Source organism: Pseudoliparis swirei, chromosome 22 (genome assembly GCF_029220125.1).
Source record: "Pseudoliparis swirei isolate HS2019 ecotype Mariana Trench chromosome 22, NWPU_hadal_v1, whole genome shotgun sequence".
Taxonomy (NCBI): Eukaryota; Metazoa; Chordata; class Actinopteri; order Perciformes; family Liparidae; genus Pseudoliparis; species Pseudoliparis swirei.
In genome coordinates, this window is record NC_079409.1 from 18326565 (window position 1) to 18352725 (window position 26161).

At 40.6% G+C, this 26161-nt stretch overlaps 1 protein-coding gene across 2 annotated transcripts in view; it reads right to left on the bottom strand.

Moving 5' to 3' along the window:
* Window positions 1-26161, bottom strand: part of spire1b (spire-type actin nucleation factor 1b) — a 62353-nt gene that overhangs the window by 20392 nt on the left and 15800 nt on the right. For both annotated transcript variants that reach the window (XM_056406039.1, XM_056406040.1), the window contains exons 3-8: window positions 19667-19903; window positions 18154-18279; window positions 4496-4570; window positions 3157-3321; window positions 2421-2507; window positions 1308-1437 (exon numbers count right to left, since the gene is read on the bottom strand). In XM_056406039.1, coding sequence (XP_056262014.1) covers window positions 1308-1437; window positions 2421-2507; window positions 3157-3321; window positions 4496-4570; window positions 18154-18279; window positions 19667-19903 — 820 coding nt within the window. The remainder of the gene's footprint in view (window positions 1-1307; window positions 1438-2420; window positions 2508-3156; window positions 3322-4495; window positions 4571-18153; window positions 18280-19666; window positions 19904-26161) is intronic.

Here is a 26161-nt window from a genome sequence, read left to right on the forward strand (position 1 = left end):
TGTTTGTTGACTACCGAAAGAACACCGACATTAAACATTGAATGGGGTCAAATTAATCCTAAGGCGGGGGGAGGGTGTAATATTGATTCGGGTCAAAATAACCCTAAGGCAACACAAGGGTTAAATAGCACAAAATAGCCTTTAAAAAATCTATCCACTAGGACTTCCAGATGATAATAGGAATCTAGGGTTTCCTCTTGCTATTTCATCCGACATATAAAAGAATTACTCCACACAAAACGTATTTTATACATTTTCTTTTTAATCAACTAAGCGTCTTTTAATTTGGATATATTTATCTTTATTCTATTGTTCAAACTGTTCAATTATATTATGTTTAAATTTTTTCCAAGATAAAAAACCACATACTAAACATATTTAAATGCTTATATATGAAGCCGCTTATACAATCAGGGGAAATACAAAGGACACTACATCAGTATCTCTAAGTGGTTGCCCTTACTACAGCTCAAAGTGTCTCTCATCAGTTCGCTCTCCTCGGTCTCCCACGTCAACATGTTTTACCTCAACAGACCACAGCCGACCACCACCAACCACTGAAGCATGACATGGAAATGTGTGTGCGATGTGCTGAGTGGTTGAAGTGTGTGCAGGCTTGGTGAGCAGATGAGCAGCCACAACAAGTAAATAAATAAATCAAAAGTCAGATAGGTAGCGAGGTAGACTTTACCTGACGAGTCAAAACTGAAAGACATGCTAAGTGGCCAAATTACTGCTACGAGAAACAGTCATGGCATAGGACATTTATTGCGTGTGGCTGGAGTTAAATCAAGGCAAGACGTATTGTACTACAGCAAAGGATGTAATCTGCTTGTATTTGGCAGGACATGCAGGGCTATAGAACGCTTATTGTCTGGTTCTACATCACTGAAGTGTAACCATTTTCATCATGAGAAATAATAGGATTTCAAATAAGCCACAGCCAATGGTGAGAGATTACTGACATTCAGAAACAGCAGTGGTGTTGGTATCTTCAGGATTTAAAAAACATCATTATGTAAAACATCCACCATGTTGCAAACAGTCTAGTCAACAAAGCAATAATAAAAGGCATTAGTTGCAACACAAATAAGAAAAGTTAGGCAGAATTAGCTCCAACAGAAAAAGGCAGTGCCACAAATAATCCTGTAGTACTAGTGTGAAAGGAACTAAAACATGAAGCTGCTAAACAGTTCTCATCTGCAAGCACCAGCTCCATACTTCCGCTGAAATTTTAGAGCGAAGTATGTTTTCATTTGTGCGAGAGTGTTTTTGTGGATGATGAACAACAAGCGAAGTTTCCTTACCCAGCCTTCCTCTGCGGACCTCAGAAGGAGACACTGGGCGGAGCTTCCTCTCCGCTTTGATTTCCTCCAAAATGCGTTCATGCAGCGTTGGAGGAAGCTGAGTCTGCGGCTTCAGCTTCCGGGCGGACACCTAGCACAGGTCAATGACAGGTAAAACCGAGATTGTGACACAGAGAGTCCGTGCAGCGCAATTGAGCGTCCTGCTGAAACAGCAGTAAGATTTATATCAACAGAGAGGTAGTGAATGGAGCATGCCATTGAGTTCACAATGTAGTACAACTTGAATAAAAAGGCTAGCGTTATCTACATCAATGTTAGTGTAAAGCCAATAATCATGTGAGGCAAATAAAACACTTTGAAAGGAAAATTCTGGTTTATTTCAACACGCTGTATTTATTACTATCCATCATAGAGACGAGGGTAAACGAGGACTTGCACAAACCAACATATATCTGGGTCGAAAACAGTCCAACCCTCTAAATATGTTCAATTAACAATGTTGGAAGAAAGGATAAATAATTAAAATATAGCCTCATACTTGACTATAAAAATGTATTGAGATTAATTTTCTTTCAAACAACTAATTGATAAAAACTGTTTTCTCGTATCTGTATTATTATAAGCAATGCCAAGTGGTTTATGTTGTTTTGTTAACCGTGAGTGCTTATCACATTTATCCATTATATATTTAAGTGTATATATGGGGAAATTATTTTTTTAATTGATAGTTCTTCCATTATATCATGTCAAATCAGCATTTTCTATCTGCAGTATACAATATCAGACTTTTTGACTTTCTTGTCAATTACTCGGTCATGTCCCCTCTTTGAGCCTTTTAAATAAGTTTGAATAACACAACACAAAGTATTTCCACTACGACAATGCGTCTGAAAATCTCCATTTTGTGCTTACTTTGGACAACTCTGGACAATGTCCTGACCTGATACAACAGATATTGAGTTCACAACTGAAACATGTATGATACTACTGAGAAGGGCCACAAGCCTCAAAAGGTTAGAGAACACTGTTCTGACTGTATGTTGGTTGATGCTCTAATTTGAAGACAGTTAACTGGTCGGTTGTAATCAACAGATGTTTGCAGGCTGCACTTACAGGGTTGAGAGGTGGCCTTGACCTGATGAACTCCAAGATGACTTCATGAGCACTCTTCTTTAACCTCAGTGGGAGGTCTCCATTTGTCTGGAACAACAGAACAGGATAATAAAATATGGAAAAGGTACACACAGGCCAACATCTAGTCCAGGAATCCTGTCCGTTGCAAAATGATCCATCACGTAACATGGAAAAGTTGAATAATCTGGAACCACATTACACTCTGCGGTACAGATAAAGAAAGGTAAAATTACCAGTTGCAAGACAACCAGATCAAGGTAAATAGCGCTATCAGTTCAGGCTGAAACTAATAATTATTTTCATCATCAATTAGTCAATTATAATTATAATTTTATGTGGTTAATCGAGAAATTGTTTAGTCTGTAGAATAAAAATAAAAAGTTAAACATCGGAAAGAAATAACATCACGACTTCCCCAGAGCCCACAGTGATGTCTTTGAATATCTTGTTTCGTGCAACCAGTATTCTAAAAACCTAATATGTGACAATTTTGTAAAACAGAACGAAGTAGAAAAATCTCCCCTGATTATCACAATCATCGCAGAGTATTTTTTATGGCATTTTTTAATCAACAGTTTATGACATGGTACTGATTTCCATGATGTTTTATTAACAGTAAGTGCCTCTGGCAGCATTTTCAGTGGTGACATGTATAAGTGCAGCAAGCAGGAGGAGTGCATGAGGCATCAGTTTCTATTTGTGGTTAGACACTGACCATGACTTTGCGCAGTTTGTAGCGTTTGAACCGGATGTCATCCATGAGCATCTCGTATGGGGTGAGCTCATACTCGACGGGCAGAGGGTTGTACTGACGCTCCTGCACCTTCTTCAGCTTCACTCCTTCACGCAGGTTCCTCATCACCTGAACCCAGAATCGAGCCTGACATAGGAGGCAAAGGGCAGCATGGGAAAGGAGAAGTAAAAAGTACCACGACCCATTAAATCTGTAATTATTTAAATAGGAATTTTCGCTCTAGAGCAGGGGTTCCCAAACTTTTTAGGCCAGCACCCCCTTCTACATCCCAACCGGGTTCACGCACCCCCAATCAGGGTTGGAGTGGGGCCACTTTTCAGCCCGGGAATTTCAGGCTCAAGACCAGCCCACTTTTTTTATGGTAGTGGAAATTGGATAATGCAATGCAAATACTTGCGCGCGCCGGCATCGAGCCGAGAAGAGTTGTTGACGGGGGGTGCAAGTGACTATTTTTTTGCTCCGTCCCGATGCGCGCAGACCGGCGTCAGAGCTCTGCAGCGACCGCGATCAACCTATCGAAGTGTCAACAAATAAAATTCTCGACCGGCCCAGAAGTGAAGCGGCCCACCGGGAACTCTCCCGATTCTCCCGATTACCCACCCCGGGCCTGCCCCCAATCCCCCACACTTTTTCTTTTTTTTTTGCTCCGAGAAGAGTTGTTGACGGGGGGGGGGGGGGGGTGCTAGTGAGCGTGTGCTCACCTGTGTGCGCGGATGTGTCAGCGCGTAACACGACAGAGCGATGCGCGTTATGGGAGCAGCGGCGCTGGGCTTAGCCCAGAAGAGTGAAGCAGCGAAATTTGTAGACATAGAAACACTCTCAGACAGCAGCTTGCTGTTACGTGCGCCTGCTGCCAGCCTGACTCCGCTGTTTTGGGTGAATGACGTCACGTGCGACCTGGAGGTGTTAACCACTTGTGTGCCAAATCTTTTTCTTTTTTTTTAAATTAACATTCGGGGCTAATTTAAAAACATCCGGGGCTTTAGCTTTAGCCCCGGATGTTTTTTAGCCTAGGGACGCCACTGAGTCTCACGCTCAATGCGTGACACTTGAGAGCCCTGAGAATGTTTAATATTAATTATTACACTATTAGACCGCCATTACATTTTTCCTCTCGCGCACCCCCAGGGGTGCGCGCACCACACTTTGGGAATCCCTGCTCTAGAGTAAGCAAGATTGAGTTAGGCTTTTGATCAGTTAAGGCTGGAGGAGCCTTCTGAGAGAAATTTGTAATTGTGGGCTATACCAAATACACCGAATTGAATTGAGGTCAGAGGTCAGTTTGAGTCTATTTGCTTACCCAGTCAGCATTCTGTAGCTCATTAAGGTCTCTGCCAGGGTCATCCGATGGCCCTTCCTCTATCTTACGGAGGTTCTGGTGGAAAGAGAGAGAGAGAGAGACAGAATTTAAATATAAAATAGGAAATGCCAGAAAACAAAGTAGCTAAAAGGAGAAGGTTGACAGGCCAATAGATGTGGACCAAAAAAGTCATAGCTGTTTTTTTATACCAGTTTAGCCTGTCATAGTGTTTGAACCAGCTTCTACTTTCAGTCCGAGGGGCAGACAAGTCACCACATTTAAGAGTAGACTGTAGACTTTCCTCTTTAATAGTGCTTATAGTTAGGGACATTTTGTAATTTGGGACTGGCCTTTACAAAATAAACTGAAATGAATTGAAATACACTTGTGGAATATTTTTATTTTGCCGACGGTAAGTGCCATTCAGTTTAACACACACAGCTAACATTAGGTTTAATAACCATCACCATCGTCACCATTATGGAAGACAGAAAATTACTTAGTATTATTAAATAAATAAATGCATGAATAAATACAGGAATAAATAACAGCTTAAATAAATGTATAAATAAATACAGGAATAAATAAATAAATGCTTAAATAAATGTATAAATAAATACAGGAATAAATAAATATAAGTTAAACCTAAACAGGACATCATTAAATAAATATATTTCTACATCTCTGTATTTCTTCATGTCAGTATTTATGTATCCACACATATTTCTTCATTTATTTATGCCTGTATTTATGTGTCCTTGTATGTAAATGAGCTGGGGCGGTCCAAACCGCATTGTTAAATAGAATTGGTCAAGTAGGGGAGCAAGACAGAAGCAACCAAACCCTAGCACACTCTAAAATTAAAAAAAGTTGAGTCAACTTAAAAAAGTGAGGCAACCAGCTGCAAAGCCTTTTTGAGTTCACTCAACTATGGGCTAATGTGTTGTGTCAACTTATGATAAGAAGTTCACTCAAAGTGATATCTTAAGTTTGTCAAATGTAACATTACTATTCAGACGTACTTATGTATTTAAGTTAACACTACTTAAAATATTGCATTTGATAGTTACATCTACTCATGTACTTAAGTTCCGAACACTTAAAATATTAAATTGGAGAAACTTTAAATTGTGTGTTCTTGTAGATTAAAAACATACATCAACAGCACTTAACATTTTTTGTTGAGAGAACTTAATTTTAACTTAAAATGTTTTGTTGAGAGAACTTACTTTTAACTTAAAATGTTTTGTTACTAAATTTCACTGCCCATTATTTGAGTACACTCAACATTCTTTGCAACGTTGCCCTCATTTAAATTAATTAAATATGTACACCGTTTTCTTTGGAAAAGTCAACAGTTAAAGAAAACAAACTTCTTCAAACACAAAATGTTTATTAACAATAACTAAACATTTGTTTGCATAACTATATGAATTCCAGGTGTCAACACTTGAACATAGACAGCAGAGTATGAGGGGCCACATCCTTAAAAATCAAAATGGCTGCAGAAAGAAAAAATTCTGTTTTGTGAATCCAAAATCAAGGCCTGAAACAATCTTTGGAACATGGTTGTGACACGTGTGTAGCCGTCACGAGTAGGTTCCCCCCCCTAAAGCACCAATAAGCAACAAGTAGCCAGAGGGATATTCGGTAATAAGGTTTATTCCGACAGCAGACTGTGTCTCTGCTCTCCACGCTCCTCTCATCTCCTGTCTGTCCAGCTCCTTTATGGAGACAGACTCAGATAACCAACACAGATCGTCATCAGCTGTACTGATTACCAATCTGATTACCAATCAGTCCAGCTGATGACAATCAGACACCGTTCCCTGAACCACACCCCCGCTCCACCCACTCTGCAGCCGAGCCTTAACACCCCCCGCTGCCACAATGGTATATGATGGAACATATATACAACACAGAAGGACAATGGCATTCCCTTGAAACTGGGCTGCTTGAGAAAACAAGCATGCAGACTATAATAAATATTCACCGCCTCTTTTAAATTTTCATTTTTTTTCTTCCCATTCTGTAACAATACAATTTAAAAGTCAAAAGACATTTTTATGCAGATTTTTAAAACTAAAATATACCACTTTCATACAAGAGTCACCTCCTACACATTAGTATTATAGTATTTCAATCTTCATAGTCTGTTAAATTAAATAAATAAATTGAGCAAAATACAGGGAAACATTTGCTCTCACGGTACAGGCTCCCTTTAATTCAATAAGTGACAACAACCTGAACTGGAGCAAATCTGCCATTAAACAATGGACAATATCCTTCCAAATCTAATCCATAGCTAAATATAATAAACAAACAATGGTATCAAAAACCAATGTATTTTAAACAGGGGCTAAAGAAAATATTTTTATATTATTTCAAATATAAGATTAAAGTAGTATATATATGTATTTACATATATATATATGTATTTGTATATATATATGTGTGTGTGTGTGTTTACTGACATACATGCGCAGTGGCCTTAGTTACCTCAGCAGATGCCCAAACCACTATATTAAGTTTTCTCAACTTAACATTTTAAGTGGATTCCACTCTTTATTGATGAAATTGACATTTTGAGTTAGTTCAACTTTTTTCAAAGGCATTTGTTGACTCAACTTAAAAAAAGGTGTTAGGACAACAAATTTGAAGTTGGGCTTTTTAGAGTGCACATGGACCCTGTAGACAAGTCAAAAAGCTGTCTAGGCTATCTTCCAGACCAGTGATTTTCAACCTTTTTTGAGCCGCGGCACATTTTTTACATTTTCAAAATCCTGGGGCACACCACTAACCAAAATGACACAAAATGACACTCTAACACAGTACATATACATATAGTTAATAATATAGTTTCTAAATGTATTTATACTGACTTAGTGTGAAACCTGGGCCTGTTTCGATGAACACAAAATGGATTTCCTGGCAGTAATGGTAGAAAGACACACACAAAGCTCTTCCTCACAGCTCTCAGTCTCTCTCTGTTTTGAGTTTTTATCGCAGTCAAGCTTGAGAAGCTCAGCTCACACAGATATGTGGTTGAAAACGGGAGCAATGTCAAAATAGCTTTGTAATCGATTAATCTGTTGATTTTTTTTCCCGATTAATCGTATAAAAAAACAAAACTGTAATTTTCAACCCTTTATTCAAAACAGGGTTCATACGGTCATGGAAAACCTGGAAAAGTCATGGAGTTTTTAAATGGTTATTTCCAGGCCTAGAAAAGTAATTGAAAAAAATAAAATCCCAAAATGTTTGGAAAAGTAATGCAAATGTGTTATATTCAAATGTTAATTTACACAGAATATATACAGTATGCTTTGGAATTCTCATTGTTTGTTTAAATACTACATATTCTGACTTTGTCATGTATACACAGAGTTTTCACAAAATGTTTAATCATGGAAATTTGGTTTAAAGTCCTGGAAAGGTCCTGGAGATCCATTGGTCAGCATGTGTATGAACCAGGGACGTGCGGTCAGGGGAGGTAGGTGAGGCAGATAAATAAAATCATGATAACATCAAATATATATTAATATTTGTCCACCGATCTTTATGTATGACTAATTTCGAACATTTTGAAAGTCAAAATCGCTGAATTTGCCTATTTCCTGTTCAAATACAGGATGAAACGAGAGTTGAGGCAGCGACGAGTCGAGCCTCACCTTTGATTGCGCAATCCAGCACAAACTGGGTTGAGACCAGTGGCGGCTGGTGAAAATTGTTTTGGGGGGGGTGCGCAGTTGGGCGACGCGGTTTAAATAGAACTCAACAATGAGAAGAAAAGAGGTTTTGAGTAGAATATTGTTTAAAAAAAAGCTTTATTTAAAGAAAACAGCGTGCTCAACACTGTTCAATAACAACTATCAACACACTGTAACTTTGGGCATGAGAGGTTCAGAGCAGAATGCTTTAAGAAACATGGGGTTGGGTTTCAGAGGTTTACAAAATAAAAGAGTTTCACCCTTACATGAAAGAGGTTCAGAGCAGAATAGAGTCAGAAAGAGATGCAGCACATGTTACATTGGGTGTTTGACAGAGTAGCCCTCACTACTAGTAAAGAAAAATAGCCCTCCTCTCTTTAAAGTTGGCAAACTTCTCAATAACTCTCTGGTGAAAGTCAATCATGTCTGTGACGAGCCTGTTTCCATTATTCTTGAGGGAATGTGTCTGTTTTTCAGAACTTCTTCGTTGTGTTTTCGATGCCAGTTCGGTCTCCTTCTGCTGCTCTGCTCTGCAAACAGGGTTAGCTTCATGCTGTTAGCTAGTTAGCTCCATGCTCTTAGCTAGATAACTGCGGCAAGATTTGTGCTTTACACTTGTCTGAAGCTCTTTAGATCCCTCACCCTGTTGTAGTCCAGAGAGTTTCAGTCCCAGGACTTTGGAACAACAGACAGGGGAAACTAAACAGCGCATTACTCACTGAGCCTCCAGCTAACCAGCTCCGGTGAGCAACCTGCTCGCGTAGCTCCGTGGAGCTCTCTGGGCTGAGGGAACGATACCGGTCTCCGATTGGCCGAATAGTCCAGTCATGTGAAATAAGAAACGATGTCATTGGCCAGGGCACACATTTTTGCGCCCCAAGATTCACGTTTCATCCGCCAATGAGAAGCCGTCCTTGCCGAAACGACTGTGAAATGTTTGCTCGCTGCCGTACACACACATTGGGCCGGCGCCCCGAAAATGGGAAGGGGCTTCTCTCAGTGAAGATGAGTGGCGATATATTATTTATGTCACATTTGACTTAAGTGGTTGTTGTCAGGCTGACGGTCTCCCACACACAGTTAGCGCGTCAACACGGTTTATTTGCTATTTAAATGATTTGGTATATAATGTTTTTTGACAGGATATATTATATTTTTTTCTTCTTCTTTTTTTTTTCATCTCAAAATTTTAAGAGGGGCGGCGCCCTAGCGCCCTCTATGGACGCACCGCCACTGGTTGAGACCATTTTGACATTTTGACATGTCATAGAAGCAAAAGCACAGGTGTAGCAAAATATTTTAATTAATGGTAGCTGAATTAGTTTCAGTTGGTTACGTTACGGAGTCCTGGTTTAGTGCATGCTGGCTAAACTGCCATATCTTAATAGGGACACTTTAATAACGTTAAAAGTAACACCTGTGCTTTTCCTAAAATGTCAATTCTAAATGTTGGTTGTTAAAAAAGCGTGTTTTGATTTCAGCAAATGTTAGCAGGTTAATACAGTAAGATAAAACAATGAACACTGTAAACATGCTCAATATTTGCATATTTACATTTTCATTTTTAACATTGTACCATAAAAAAAAATGTTTACCAACCATTTTTTTGGGGTTAGCTAACATTAACTTTGTTTGTACAGTAAGCATTACAGTTTTACATAGCTTCTAGCATATTTTGTAAACATAGTGTCATACCTAAAAAAGAAAATCCCATCCATGAATTAAATTATGTAATGTAAAAATAAAAACAAACAAAAAGTTATTCTGCATTGAACTGACACATGTGTGAACTTGCACAACATGAGGCCATTAGAGAGCCTGACTGACTGTCTGCGGGAAACACGGGAGCTAAACCTTCATTCCTCTCGTCTAAGATAACAGATAACAGTCAATGTGTGTGTATAATAGAGAGCAAGACAGCAAAGGAACCACAATGTAACAAAAAATGTATGAGCATTTTTTTTAAAGGCACAAAATATCTTCCCTCTGGTTAATGTTTTCGGTGAAACTGTTTGATAAGGAAATCCCGGGAGTCTGCCTAGCTGACTGCAGAGTTAAGACCTCAACCCACCGGGGAAATTACAGTTCACCATTATATTGGACTGTAGGCTCAAATTACCAGTATATCACTGACAACATAATGCATGTGTCTGCTTTATGGCTCTGCATGCCCACAGTGTGAACAGTTATACAGTGCCAGAAGGTCATGCTGAAGGGCCTAATGGCCTATAAAAGCCTACCCAATTACAATGCTGCTAATCTAGCCAGTTAAGGGCATAAAGAGAGATTATTCCTTTGCTTTTAAACAATATAAACTCATTGGTACAAGTGGTGCATCATGAAATTACATCAATGCCACATATTTCCAGGTCAAAAGGTTTGACTAAGCAGGGCTCTCTGCATTAAGATGGGGATAGTGTTTTAATTCAAACGTGCACAGCAATCCTGGACAAAACATCCATATGAATAATTAGGGCAATTAGCAACTGCATCTTCAACCTAATTTTTCTGTCAGTTTTCTTGTCTGCTTTAGTTTTTTTTGTTTGTAGCTCACGACAGCTGACAAAAGGCAATCACTCATTCGAGCAAAATAGAAGCCGGAGTTGTTTCTGTGAATCAGCTCTAATTCAGCTGCCTTTCTGTGAATCTTGAGCGACAGGAGGCATCTTTGTGGAGAGACGAGCAACTTTTTGGCAGCTATTGCTGGTAGTGGTAGACAGATCGCATCGATCCACTGTGGGTCGACATGGCTCTGCCATGCAGACTGGGAAGTGTGGGTGGAAGGGCTGCTCGGTCCCCATGTTCCATATTTGTTGACGATGACACTGAAGTAAGGTCACATGTTCGATTTGATTTTAATATCTGAGATATGATTCCGTCCTTGTGTTTATTACTATTACAAGTTATTCTTTAATATTTTACGATAATGCTGCGTTCACACCAAAAGCTTTACTCGCGTTAGTTTACTCGCCCGACTATTTGTGGTTCATTCGCTTCATTCATGTCATTCGCACCAGAGAGGGGCCGTGGCTTATCTCCGTGGCTTTACATCTATACAGCACGGTGAAAATTCGCTTTATTCTGAACCATTTGCATCCAGTCATTGACTTTGAATGTAATCTACTCGCGCAAAACATTTGCAATGCTTTTGGTGTGAACGTAGCATTAGACCCTAAACCATATAAACATGGTCTTGTGTAGAAGGTAACCCACAAGATACGAAAGTGTCACACATTTATTCAGAGTAGGCATTTCCTTTTAATGGTTGAGGTTATAGGGTTTCCACAACTTGTGAGTAACCATCTACACACTACCGGAAATATACACCCATGTTTGTTTCAAAAGAAGAATACACCATGATGGATCTCTGTGAGGCTGCAGGCTAACATGCTCGTAATGACAAAACGTGTGGATGTTTAGTCATGTACCAACATTTAATGTGTTAAATTTTTTCGCTGGATTTGGTATTTGAACAGATGATGGCGCTGGAGGAAAAATTAAGAATCAGCTCAGAGATTACAAGCAGTCCTGTGGAAACACTGAATTTCCCTCGAAACCACACATGCCAATGTCCCTGTGGTGCTCTAGTTAAATAGCTGTTCAATTCAATTCAATTCAATTCAGTTTATTTGTATAGCCCAATTTCACAAATTACAAATTTGTCTCGGAGTGCTTTACAATCTGTACACATAGACATCCCTGCCCCAAAACCTCACATCGGACCAGGAAAAACTCCCAAATAACCCTTCAGGGGGAAAAAAAGGGAAGAAACCTGGAGGAGAGCAACAGAGGAGGATCCCTCTCCTAGGATGGACAGATGCAATAGATGTAATGTGTACAGAAGGACAGATTTAGAGTTAAAATACATTCAATGAATATGACAGAGTGTATGAATAGTTCATAGTAGGCATATTCCACGATGGAGACCTCCACGATCCATCAGGCAGATGGCGGTGGGGAGGAGTGGGCGGAGTCTCAACAGGACAGTGGCGTAGTCATGAGCAGGAATTCCACGACCCAGACGATCCATCAGGCAGATAGGATCTATGCCGTCTCATAGGGTCCGATGACCCCATGAGACGTAAAGTCAAAAGGACTTCCGGGAGAAAGCAGAGTTAGTAACGTGTGATTGAGAGATGAAAATTCATCCTTAAGGAGAGAAAAAGAGGAGATAGGTACTCAGTGCATCCTAAACGTCCCCGGCAGCTATAAGCCTATAGCAGCATATCAAGGGGCTGGACCAGGGCAAACCTGATTCAGCCCTAACTATAAGCTCTGTCAAAGAGGAAGGTCTTAAGTCTACTCTTAAACGAGGTGACTGTGTCTGCCTCCCGGACTGAAATTGGAAGCTGGTTCCATAAAAGAGGAGCTTGATAACTAAAGGCTCTGGCTCCCATTCTACTTTTTAAGACTCTAGGAACTACAAGTAGTCCCGCATTTAGTGAGCGTAGCTCTCTAGTGGGGCAATATGGTACGACAAGCTCCTTAAGATATGATGGAGCATCACCAATCAAGGCTTTGTAGGTTAAGAGAAGAATTTTAAAAGTGATTCTTGATTTTACTGGGAGCCAGTGCAGAGCAGCTAGTGCAGGAGTGATGTGATCTCTTTTCTTAGTTTTAGTGAGAACACGAGCTGCAGCATTCTGGATCAACTGGAGGGACCTAAGAGATTTATTAGAGCAGCCTGCTAATAAGGAGTTGCAGTAATCCAGTCTCAAGTAACGAACGCTGAACCAATTTTTCTGCATCTTTTGAGACAAGATGTGCCTGATTTTTGAAATATTACGTAGATGAAAGAATGCAGTCCTTGAGATTTGCTTTACGTGGGAGTTAAAGGACAAGTCCCGATCAAAGATAACGCCAAGATTCTTTACAGTGGTGTTGGATGCCAGGGCAATGCCGTCTACAGAATCCACATCACCAGATAATTGATCTCTGAGGTGCTCAGGGCCGATTAAAATTACTTCGGTTTTGTCTGAGTTTAACATCAAGAAGTTGCAGGTCATCCATGTTTTTATGTCTTTAAGACATGCTTGAATTTTACAGAGTTGGTTGCTCTCCTCTGGTTTTATCGATAAATATAGTTGAGTGTCATCTGCATAACAATGAAAGTTTATGGAGTGTTTCCTGATAATATTGCCCAAAGGAAGCATGTATAAGGTAAATAAAATTGGTCCAAGCACAGAACCTTGTGGAACTCCGTGATTAACGTTGGTGGTTATCGAGCGTCATCGTTTACAAATACAAACTGAGATCGATCTGATAAATAGGATTTAAACCAAATTAGTGCCGTGCCTGAAATGCCAATCGACTGCTCCAGTCTCTGTAACAGGATGTCATGGTCAATGGTGTCGAATGCAGCACTAAGGTCTAACAAGACCAGGACAGAGAGGAGTCCTTTATCTGCTGCCATTAAGAGGTCATTTGTAATTTTCACCAGTGCCGTCTCGGTGCTGTGGTGTTTTCTAAATCCTGATTGAAATTTCTCAAATAAACTATTATGATGTAGAAAGTCGCACAACTGATTTGCGACCACTTTCTCAAGGATCTTGGAGAGGAAGGGAGGTTAGAGATCGGTCTGTAGTTAGCCAATACCTCTGGATCCAGAGTGGGCTTCTTCAGGAGAGGTTTAATAACAGCCACCTTGAAGGAGTGTGGTACGTGGCCTGTTAGCAGAGACACATTGATAATATCTAATAGAGAGCCGCCAATTAAAGGCAAAACGCCTTTAAGCAGCCTCGTCGGGATGGGGTCCAAGAGACAGGTAGACGTGTTCAAGTAGAAACCGTTGAAAATAATTGGTCACGGTTGATAGGAGAAAATCCTCCAAATATACACCAGGGCATACAGCGGTTTCCAAGGCCATTCCACTTGAGGACAGATTGGCACTGGTTATGGGCAAGAGATTATTAATCTTGTCCCTAATAGTTAAAATCTTTTCATTAAAGAAGTTCATAAAGTCATTACCACTAAGGTTTATAGGAATGCTCGGCTCCACAGAGCTGTGACTCTCTGTCAGCCTGGCTACAGTGCTGAAGAGAAACCTGGGGTTGTTTTTATTTTTTTCTATTATTGATGAGTAATAGGCTGCTCTGGCATTACGGAGGGCCTTCTGTTGAAACATTTCCCTCGAAACCACACATGCCAATGTCCCTGTGGTGCTCTAGTTAAAGTCAGGGGATCACAAGAGTCAACAATATTACTTCCTTATTTTTTAGGTTACAAAAGAATGCAGTCTCCATTTTCCTCTTTTTTTTCAGGCTTCTTTCTTAGCCATCTCCATCCTGCAATAAGTCCTTTCTTCTAACAGACAGTTATGTAACCAGCCAAATCCCCTCTATTCATGGCGATGCATTACATAGTATAAGCACTGTTACGGCCTCTCGGTTATCTAGGGTGCACAGGCCGCAACATACATATAATAAGGGATACAGCGAAGGGGGAAACAAAGGAGGTGAACAATAAAGTTAAATACTTGAGCAAATAAAAAGGTAGCTGCGGCAGTGCATTGAAGGAAGCAACCCTGAGGTGGAACACCCACACAGACATACACACACACACACACACACAAAAACACACATACGCCTCCTCAATAAAATGTTCCAAAAGCTAAGCTCCAAAGTGCTCCTGAGTCGAGACGAGAGTCTTGCATCAGACAAGACATGACTTGGTGATTGGTGGAGCAGCCTCAATGTGAACTTTGGGAGCGACAAAATAAGCCAATAACGTATTTGTGATCAGATAATTATATACTATATATATTATATATCACGTTAATTTTCCAAAGCTGCTTTTCAAGCATTTTCATCCAGGTAGGAAGCAGTAATTATAATGCATGCTAACTGTGCAAGACAAAAGCTAAGGGAATATAATTGGAAACAACCCCTATTTTGAACATGGACACATGACCCATAAATGACCATAATACACTGAAGGCGCATTAATGAGAGAGAATACTTTATATCCAAAATGTTCTATAAAACATACTATAACACAGATATTGTCAAATGTGATCATTATTTGAACTGTATGTTCCAATCTGTAAAAAAAACTGCAATGTCCCTGCCCACCACATGTCTGAGTCATGTAATTGTTTAACTGTGTACTCCAGTCTACGCCTTAATATCCTGATGGAGCTCCCAATGCACACCACCGGTATCGGCTTTAATGCGACCCTGAAACCAAGACAGAACTGTTGTTCTCAGCAATGGTAAAGTGGTATGATGTAACTTGTTATGTAACTGTTTAGTAATGCAGTGCTGAACCAAAACATTATTTTAGGCTAATAAATAAAATACAAAAGAAAACTAAGAAGATACAAAAGAAACCTTCAGCTATAGTGGATGGACACAAATTTCGCCTCCACTCTCACTGCATACATTTTTCAATGATGCAGGTGCTTTAAGTTCATTAAACAGAAGATCTTAAAATAGTACCATAAATAAATCCCCACACCTTTCATATTACAGAAGAAAATCATGTGGAATTGCTGTGTATGAATTGCAGGTGATTAAAGGATTTTTAAGATGCTCTTATTGGATGTTGTCTTTTAAAGTCTAAGACGATCCAAAACACCTGTCAGCCTTCTGCCACTTACTCCGATACGCTATAAGCAATGTGAGAAATGTATTGAAATTATGAGGATGAGCTGTTTGTGAAAGCTGCGAAACAGAGTTACAGAGTGTTATGTCACAGCTTGAGGAATATAGGCTGTGCACTGATGTGTCCTGTTGAATGATCGTAGAAAAATCTGAAAGTATACAATGTGTACAGATTGTATACGTATGTATACATATTATAAAGCCTTCTGGGGCAAATTTTTAATTTTTAATTTACAAAATAAACTGAATTGAATACTCTTTTATACAACCTGCATAGACAGTATATGTTACTCAAGTGTTATACAATCCTTCCTGTATAATGGTAATTGTAATCATTTCTGTGTAATAGAATCTATCAGCTGATATTACTGTATAAGGCAAAAAAACAGATGAATTATGTGACACGTGCACACTGCAAGTAAGAGGCTAAGCTGATTTAGGAAATCCTAAGAAATCAGGACTGCTATGGAACTGTGAACGTTCAAGCTTTTAGAGACTATAACAAAAACTAATTTTATTACAAAGGCACACAAATAAATAAGTAACTTATAAGTACTTGTAAAATCTCTTTCTTCAACCTGCTACAGCCTAGCCTCTTCTGCTATCTGTAGCCTGGGCCTTTTTTTATCCTACTACAGCCTAGCCTCCTCTGCTAGCTGTAGCCTGGGCTGTTCATCCAGGCCTGGGCCTTTTCATCCTGCTACAGCCTGGGCCTCTTCAACCTGCTACAGCTAGACCCTCTTCAATCTGCAATTGCCTAACCTATTTTGTTATTGTTTTGGACAAGTTTCATCCACTAAAACCTTCCTGTCCCTTTTGGCTTACAATCATTTCTATTTTCTGGATCACATCAGCTCATACAAGCTGCCTTTCTAGCAGGAACACACGGGAGACTGACATTATTTCTAACGGTGTTGGTACATTGGACAATAGTTTATCAACCAGGGACATTTCAAATTACAACGACTTTTGGACTTCCTACTTGGTATGTAACAAAGCTCATTCCTTTGTATTGTAACGTCTCAGACGTAATGGCACGGAGAAAGGACAACGTTATCAACCGGTACTTTATTGGGCATCCACCAACACAGACAGACAGCTCCTCTCAACAGCTCCAACATTAACACAACAACGGTTCCCGTCAACCACCCCTAACTCCCGATAGGTTAACCCCGCCTCCCCTCTACTCCGCCAATCACAGGCACGCCCCTCGACCAGCATGCACACTGCCACACCGTGATTGACCAACTCCAACTACACAGACACTTCACAGGGTCGCTACAGTATTCTCACATGTTATTGCAGCAGTTACACGACTCCTTCATCTCTGGAAATGTTCAACCAAACCCAGAGCCTGCTATTCTGTCTGGTATAACGACGTTCTACGTACTCGCTTGATACTGGTTGATAAGGTTACGACCTACCGAGAGAGCGCACACGTCGTAAAACCTTCTCGGGAATCCAATAATTCAGATATCCTAACGATTAGAGTGAGATAAAAGACGGAAGGCTTTTACCGACGCCTGTGAGAGACACTGTTCTCTCCGAGATTGGAGTGTCGCCGTGTTAGGTGCAAACCTGTCACCCACTTACCCTCCACTCCCTTCCTCAGGCAGGACCTTGTTTACATGACAGTCCATTCATTTCTTTATCCACGGTCATTAACACAGATGCCTTGCCATATCTGCTGACCGGCCCTGTTCTGTCACATAGCTGTCCTCATGTCCTTAAGTGTGTCTCTGTTATGTCCATGCCTGTACCATGCTGCAAGCCTCTACCGAATGATGGCTTTATACTTAAACATGCGATATTGCTGATTCAGACATGATTTTTACACTCTCCTCCTTTTAACCTTTAAGACACGCAGTGAGGAAATACTGATGTCATGCAACCGCAGACTGGTTGTTTAAGGCTTAATGATCTCATTTCACATAATCGCAATCACCAAACAGACAAAAAAAAAGAATAAAGCCGTGGTAGCAACCTGTCAATCACAAGGTAGACCCGGCCTAAAGCATATCTCTATATTACTCCAAATAGGACCATCATTTAATCAATGAACATCAAGCCATGTTGAAGAAGACTTGAAACGAGCTATTGAGACAAACTCATGTTTACAACGTTTACTGAGAAAATAAATCAAGAGACAACTTGGGTAATTTTCTCATTAACTTATATACACCTAGAATGGGCACTCGGTAGAGCGCATACCTTCGCATATAACAGGATTGGGCATTGAATTATGAACATTTTGGCATTAGTTGCATGCCAATTGGATAAAAATTGACCGTGCTATGGTAAAAAGAGCCTACCTACAGTCATGATGATGATGGTGATGATGACCCACCTCTTTGGCGCTCTTGATCTTCTCCAGGAAAGTGCCGAGCTCCCTGGTTTCTGTGTACAGAGCACGACAAACTGCCTGGTAGTGACTAGGCGTGTCTGACAGACTGGGCAGATGAGCTGTGCACAGCTACAAGAAGACAGAGAATCACAGAGGAGGAGAGTTAGCTCCAACGGCCAACATGGCACCTAAAGCGCAACGCATAATATTAACTCAATGGTTAACAATATCCATGATATATATCAGATACATAATGGTATCATCACATACTAAGTGAATTAATTTCAGGTTTTGTATAGTACCGACTGAAAGCTATGTTTGGGGTCCTCTGTGCTCTGTCAACACCCTGTGAACAACCTTCTAAAAATATAATGATAGTTTGCATGTCTTTTTAGCTAACAATGCTATAAAACAACAACTGTTGGTCCAATGTGGCAGCTCCTTTTAAAATCAGCATAGATTGCTAGGGAGAAGGAATAAGACAAAAGGGAGTGTGGCTGCAACTAACACTTAGTTTTATTATGTATCAATCTGCCAGTTATTTTGTCGATGAATCAATGGATCACTCTGTCTTCAAAATGTTAGAAAAAAAGTTGTACAGCTTTGTTTTATCGTTTTGCTTGATGTGTGGGGGCAACTGTGGTTCACTGGCAGGGTCGTCCTTTAACCAGAGTATCGGCGATTCGATTCCGAGCTCTGCTAGCCCAGGTCGATGTGTCAGTGGGACCCTTAACCCCAAACAGCTCCTGTAGCGCTGTATGAATGCTCCATGAATGTTAGCTATTCCTGATGGGCAGGTTAGTCACACGTTATCCACTGTCATCAGTGTATGAATGGGTGAATGATGTCATGTAGTGTTCAAGTGCTTTGAGTGGTTAGAAGACTAGGAAAGCGCTATGCAAGTACTGCTCCATTTACCATTACACTTGTGACTGTATTCTTTCCCCATTGTGCTACCTCCTCTGCATTAGTGATCTAATCAACATGTCTATAAATTCAGTTTTTGGAGATTGCCACTTGGTGTTCATTTGTCCAGATTGCATCACAGTAAGAGAATATTTCACTAAACGCCAGACATATCAGACAACCATCTCCCCATAAACATTCTACAGTTGTGAATGACTGGCTACATCCAGGGTTGATTGACATCCTGCTGTAGTTATTTGACAACAGTTAATATTGTGTTCTAAGTCAGTACAGAAGGACAAAACGTAAACTTGGGGAGATCAGAGAGTGAATGATCCAAGGGAGAAAGATACTGAGACGACAATCAGAACAGACAACCAAACTGCCACACTGCTCAGATACCTTGGAGAGCAGTGTGTGTGTGTGTGTGTGTGTGTGTCTGGATATGTGGTCATGATGTAAACAGTGTGAGGCCTGACACAGTGACGCTCTGCTCCACTGGAAAACATAGACACAACTGCCCTGTCAGGATGAAATGTGTTTTCAAATTTGACACGTTTGCTCAGTTAGCCTAAAAATGAACAGTCACTTACTCAGCTACTGTACGTACCTTGAAAATATCTCTGTAGCCGTGCACGCTGGAGATGTTGTCGGAGTCATCCTCCACCTCATCCTCTTCCTCTGTGGCCTCATAGCCTTCGTCTGGGCAGGCGTCCCTCTCTGCCTCGGCCATGTTGGTCATGAGGTCAATTAGCTGCTCCAGAGGAGGGCTGAGCTCCCTCTCCTCGGTCTCCTTCAGCCCGTAATCCAGAGCCTTGTAGATCATGATGCCCAGAGACTCAATCACCTGCGAGAGCACAGGAAACACAGATACACTCATTTCTGTTGATTTTGATCTGTTGATCACAATATGCATGCTTGCATGTTCTTTTGTCTATGAATATTGTACAACTATTTCAATAAAGTACAATGCACAAAGGTTGTACATATTGTAAGTAAAATCCAACCAAATAATTGGTGTCTGATGATTAGACAAGATGTACGAATACTAAGCGAAACAGATTGATTTGTGATGGATGCATCATTTGTTTTGTTTTCTGCGTTTTTCTGTTCTGCCACACGAAAACAAATATGGATTTCCATCTTTGTTATGCAATATGATCCTTTTTTGTGTGCTGACGCTGGGAGCAGATTACTGATAGTAGATCTTGTGATTAACTGACGCATGAAGGAAAAGATTATCATCATCACACATGTCCTCTTGTACTTGTAAAAGGACAAAGGAATCCACTGTCTGGATTTCCTCCTGGACGTCAGGGCTTCAATGATACTCTACCAAGTGATTTTTAGCAGCGAACATTCTAGCTTGTCGGCTTGAAAGATGGCTATTATAAATTGAATAGATTTCTTGGTCACACAAAATCCACATTCTATGCAGTTGGACAACCTACAGTAAATGCTCAATTTAATGTGATACCTATAGTGTGAAGAGTATCATTGTATGTACATTTCCAACAAAACCCTTTGTCTCAGCAACTCTTTCATTTTAATTGTACAGCCATTTTGCCATAACTCACCTCAGCAATGTGAATGCAATGCATTATTGTAGACTGAGCCAAGCTTTATAAAATCATGCAATTGTTTTTATTTCAAGGACAAAGTCAGTTGAGCAACAATCTTTGCTGTCGGTCAACATAGGAGACCTAAAACGATCACCGATTCTTGGAAATTGAAAATGGTTAGTGGTTGAGTTTAGTGGTGTCTAACATTACCATTTTGAATGAATTTTTACGGTTTATTTTTATTTTTACTGTCATACAACCGAATTTATTAACTGTATTAAGGTGAAAACAATGCTTTTTCTGCTGGAGGATCAAATAAAAATAAGGTCAAATATATATATCCTTTGTTGAAAATATCCCCAAAATGGTTTTATACATGATATGATATCTAAAGGTTAGTGCTCGTTGGTAAAATGCTATGCTCAGTTCTAGTCTTCAATCAGTCATGGAGAGTAAAGGCAGCAATTCCAAAGCCAAGACAAAAAACAAGAGTGGTAAATCCACTTATTATGCAGCCCTGAGGACTAAGAAAGAAGTGAGGTGTAAATCACTGAGAGAAACGGGGAACGGGGAAGAGAAAGCCAAGCATCAGAAACAGAAAAGCATCAAGAGACAGGAACAAGAAGAATTTAATGAGATGATGCGACTCAGAGAGATCGAGGAGGGCGTGGAATCATAAAGAATAAAGAGTGTGTGTGTGTGGGTGTGTGTGTGTGCGTGTGTGTGTGTGCAGACCAATCCAACAACAGAGGGAGGAGTCGACTCATAATACAACCTGCTCTCCACCATAAGAGCTGGGTTTCCTCAGGGGGAGGTGGGCGCAGCTGAACGTCACCTTTTTGTCAAAAATCCAATTGGATCCGCACTCACTGATCTGGCACCATGCAGGCAAACACACATGCAAGCGTATACTCTTCGAGGGGCCTTCTGTAACCGTAGGCTGTAATTTAGAAATCCCCTTTAGCAGACAGCTGCAAATGTTGTAGAAAATCGATTCCCTGCCAAACAGCTCATGGTTTCATGTGTTGACTATGGATATTCAGGTTCCACGCTGTACTGTATGCCATGTGTCTTGATTTGTGTTCACAAGTGGAGAACAAACTTCGGATGTGGACATTATATACATGATTTGTGTATTCTCCACATATATATATATTGGTTATATTATATATATATTGGTGGAGAATACACAAATCGTAAAAAAATGCCATTAAGAAGACAAAAGTGTGGCATCAGCTGTAAGAATAGGAAAACTGTAGCATCCTAAGTCAGCCTAACATTACATGTGCGGAAAGAATTTCGTCCAAATGTCAGTTTTAGGATAACTATATTTCTGTAAGTTTAGCTTAATAAAGCTACATTTTACAACTTGTCTTATCGTGTGGAATGTGGATGAATCAGAAAGCTATTCTGGATCATGGTCCATGCCTACTAATTAATCATATATCTCTGTCATATTCATTAAATGTGCTGTAACTCTGTAACGCTGTTCATCTGTACACATGACATCTATTGCTTCTGTCCATCCGGAGAGAGGGATCCTCCTCTGTAGCTCTCTTGAAGGGTTCTTCACTTTTTCTTGGTAGTTTTTCCTGATCCGATGTGAGGTCAAAGGTCAGGGATGTCATATGTGTACAGATTGTAAAGCCCTCTGAGGGAAATTTGTAATTTCTGATTTTGGGCTATGCAAAATAAATTGAATTACATTGCTCTACATTGCTCAGCATCTCTACTGTTGCTGACCAAAAACGCTATAGATATAACAGGCACGTGCACAGATAGAGCCCTAGTGGCGCTCAAGCACCAGCCCTGGATGAGAAAAGTGCCCTTTTTGCTGGAGACACATTTTTTTCATTCATCAGTATTTAAGAATAAAAGTTACTCTTTCTGTTATCAAGTCCCCCCAAATGTGTTTTAATATCCGACGGGGCATTTATTTGAGTTATTGTGAGAATTTCGCCCCGACCTGCTCCGCGGCGCTCACGAGCCCCCCCCCCCCCTCCCCTCCTATCCCTCTCCCCGCCGCGCTCCTCCATTTCCTCCTCCGCGCAGTGCTCCTCTCGCCACAAAACGGGTGCACCTCCTTCTCCTCTGACCGGCAGCAACAGACAAACAGATCATGACGGCGTTTGTCCCCTGACGTTGTTTTGTGATAATCCGTGATTTCAAAGCCTCGTCCAGCTGTTTACTGACGTTAGTTATGTTAGAGTAGAGAGAGGGAGAGAGAAGAGAGAGAGAAGAGAGAGAAGAGAGAGAGAGAGAAGAGAGAGAGAAAAGAGAGAGAGAGTTCTTATTCCGTTCTATTTAACAGGGGCTAGTCTAGGATTTGCGTGGCCAGACTGAAAAAAAAAACATAATGCCTCTCTGGTATTGTTCAGAGGGCCGGGCCAAATGTGGAGGCGGGCCGTATTCTGCCCGCGGGCCTTAGTTTGAGGACCACTGCTCTTGGCTGTTGATGTCTATCAATATAGCTCATTTTGAAAATGACGTAAGAGGGCAATACGGATCCGTATCAGACCATCGAGGAGGGCAATACGTGGCTGTCATGAAGACCCATTAGCCAATCAGAACGCTTGTACTGTTGTTGCTATATAATAATTCATCTTTATTCATAAAGAAAATGTATGCTAGTGGTCTGATGCTGCCCAGAGGAAACGCAGGTCGAGGACAGCATCATCAGTGTATTGATGCTAATGCTTCAACTCTGTCAGAATTTTTTTTTGGCATTGGGTGCCCTTTTTTTTGGTTTGAGCACCTGCCCCCCAAAATGTCTGTGCACGTGCCTATATATATATATAGACAGGCTGTCAGCGTTAACGCGTTAATCGATGCGATTAATTTGGCCACGATTAACGCACTAAAATATTTTTACGCAATTAACGCAACTTTGTTTACTTCCGGTGTCGTTGAAGTTGTTGCACTCATGTGAGTGTCAAACCGTGGCAGTCCGCCTCCTTCCTCCCGTCTGCTCCTCGATATTCACAGAGAAACAGGGCGACGTGTCGGGGACGCGGGGCGGAAGGTGCAGGTGACTTTTTTTGTTGCTCCGCCCGATGCGCGCGCAGACACGCCGGCATGGAGCTCTGCGGCGCGCAAGACCCTCAGCCTGTTGGTGTCAGTTTTTACACATTCCCTCACAAACAACTAACAGCAAACTATGACTATGATTGCAGAGGAAATAATAACTTCCCCTGTGACAGTGAAGCCAACCGCGTTTCCATTCCACTTAGACATCTGCCTGATTGGTTCCCAGGCTTCCAGGCGACCGAGCGGAAGGAAGGTGTGTGTATGGGGGTCTGTGTATAGTGGTCGAGAGAAGTAAAAAAAAAAAAGGGAAAAGAGAGAGAGAAAAAGTGGGGTGAGGATGAAGTCAACCAAAGGAGATTTGCCAGTGCTGCAAAGAGCAACAGTGGCCATTGTCGCATGCAAAAGCAACATCCAACAGCAACATCCAACAGCTTGACTTTAATTTCAGCATTCAGCATAGTGAGGAGGCAAGCTTGGACAAAATAAAAACCATTGTGACACACAGAAAAAGCTTTTTTGTCTCTTATATTGTCCTCATAGCATCAGCCATGATGATTTTCTCACATGTGTAGTTATTTTTCCTAAGTTATCCGCCTGCTGGCTTTCAATTTTCCCTCACAAAAACATTACTATATCCTATTCCGGGCCAATCTCCTCAACCTAGAGTCAATATCCATCTACCATCCACCTACCTTGTCTTTTATCCCTGAGAGGACAACTCATTTAAGTTATTCTAAATTGGTGTTATGTTTAGTTAACTAAACCTTTCAAGGTTGAATTTCACTACAGCTCTCAAACTGTAGTACTTAGATATTGGCGTTCTACCAATCTGTAAGAATAATGCTTAGATTGGCGAGACATATTAAAATATATAAGAAGGCCCTCTGTAATGCCAGAGCAGCCTTTTACTTATCAGTAATAGAAAAAAATATGAATAACCCAAGGTTTCTCTTTAGCACTGAGCTGACAGAGCCACAGCTCTGTGGAGCCGTGTATTCCTAGAGACCTCAGTAGTAATGACTTCATGAACTTCTTTAATGAAAAGATTCTAACTATTAGAGGCAAGATTAATAATCTCTTGCTCTCAACCAGTGCCAATCTGTCCTCAAGTGGAGTGGCCTTGGAAACCGCTGTATGCCCTGGTGTATATCTGGATGGCTTTTCTCCCATCAACCTTGACCCATCGCCTTCAATGGTTTCTACTTCTAAACCGTCTCCCCATCTCTTGGACCCCATTCCGACGAGGCTACGTGTTGCCTTTAATTGGCACCTCTTTGTTGGATTTTGTTAATGTGTCTTAGCCAACAGGCCATGTACCACATTCCTTCAAAGTAGCTGTAATTAAACCTCTCCTGATCTAACTACAGTCCAATCTCTAACCTCCCTTTCCTCTCAAATCAGTTGTGTGACTTTCTACATCATAATAGTTTATTTGAAGAGTTTCAGTCAGGATTTAGAAAACACCACTGTCAGAAAATTACAAACTACCTCTTAACTGCATCAGATAAAGGACTCATCTCTGTACTTGTTTTGTTAGACCTTAGTGCTGCATTCGACACCATTGCCATGACATCCTATAACAGAAAATGGATCAGTCGATTGGCATTTTAGATCCCGCACTAAGTTGGTTTAAATCTTATTTTTATGATCAATTATATCTATTATCGATCAAACCAGAAGAGACCAACCAGCTCGCTAAACTTCAAGTATGTCATAGATGTGTATGACCTGCAACTTCTTGACTCAGACAAAACTGACAAAACCTTCCTTTTATTAGTTGTTTTCATCCTGTCTGCCTGTTTTACTAACTATCATAGCGTTCCAGATCCTGCTTCCCACCTCGTCAGTCCAACTCCCTTCACCTGTTTTCTCACCTGCCTCTCATCACTCCCACCTAGTCAATCCCTCATTCTCTTCACCTGATCCTCATGCCCATCTCACCTCTTGCCGATTCCCTCATTAGTCCCTCACTACTTAGGTCCCCTCACTTCTATTTGTCCTATGCCAGATTGTTTTGTGTTCTTCCTGACAAAGCCCTCAGATTGTGTTTATATATTTCTGCCTGTTCATGATGATACTCTGAGTAAAGGATCATTATTTTCAGTTCTGTAACCTGAGTTGTGCTATTGGGTTCATACTAGTGATGGTGAGATGAAGCCTCATGAGGCATCGAACCACTTCAGCCGATTGGTTCGAGAAAGGGTTCATTTCTCGAAGCTTCATGTGCTCACGAAACCACCTACTGGCCAAGTGCATAATCACAGGCAGCTGTATCTGAACCACATAATGTGATGCATTGGATTTGTGTGTCTGTTATGGCTGTTGGGAATGACTATGAATTACAAAAATGTATGACCAAATCATTTCTGTACCTAAATTATCACATATGTGCATAATAAAATATTTTTTTAATGTATTCTGTGTGTGTAAATGTTCCCAAAATGGTAGTATCATATGATATGGCAGGTTGTGTAATAATGTTATTATGTCACTTTAGGAAAATGGCATGGGCTTAA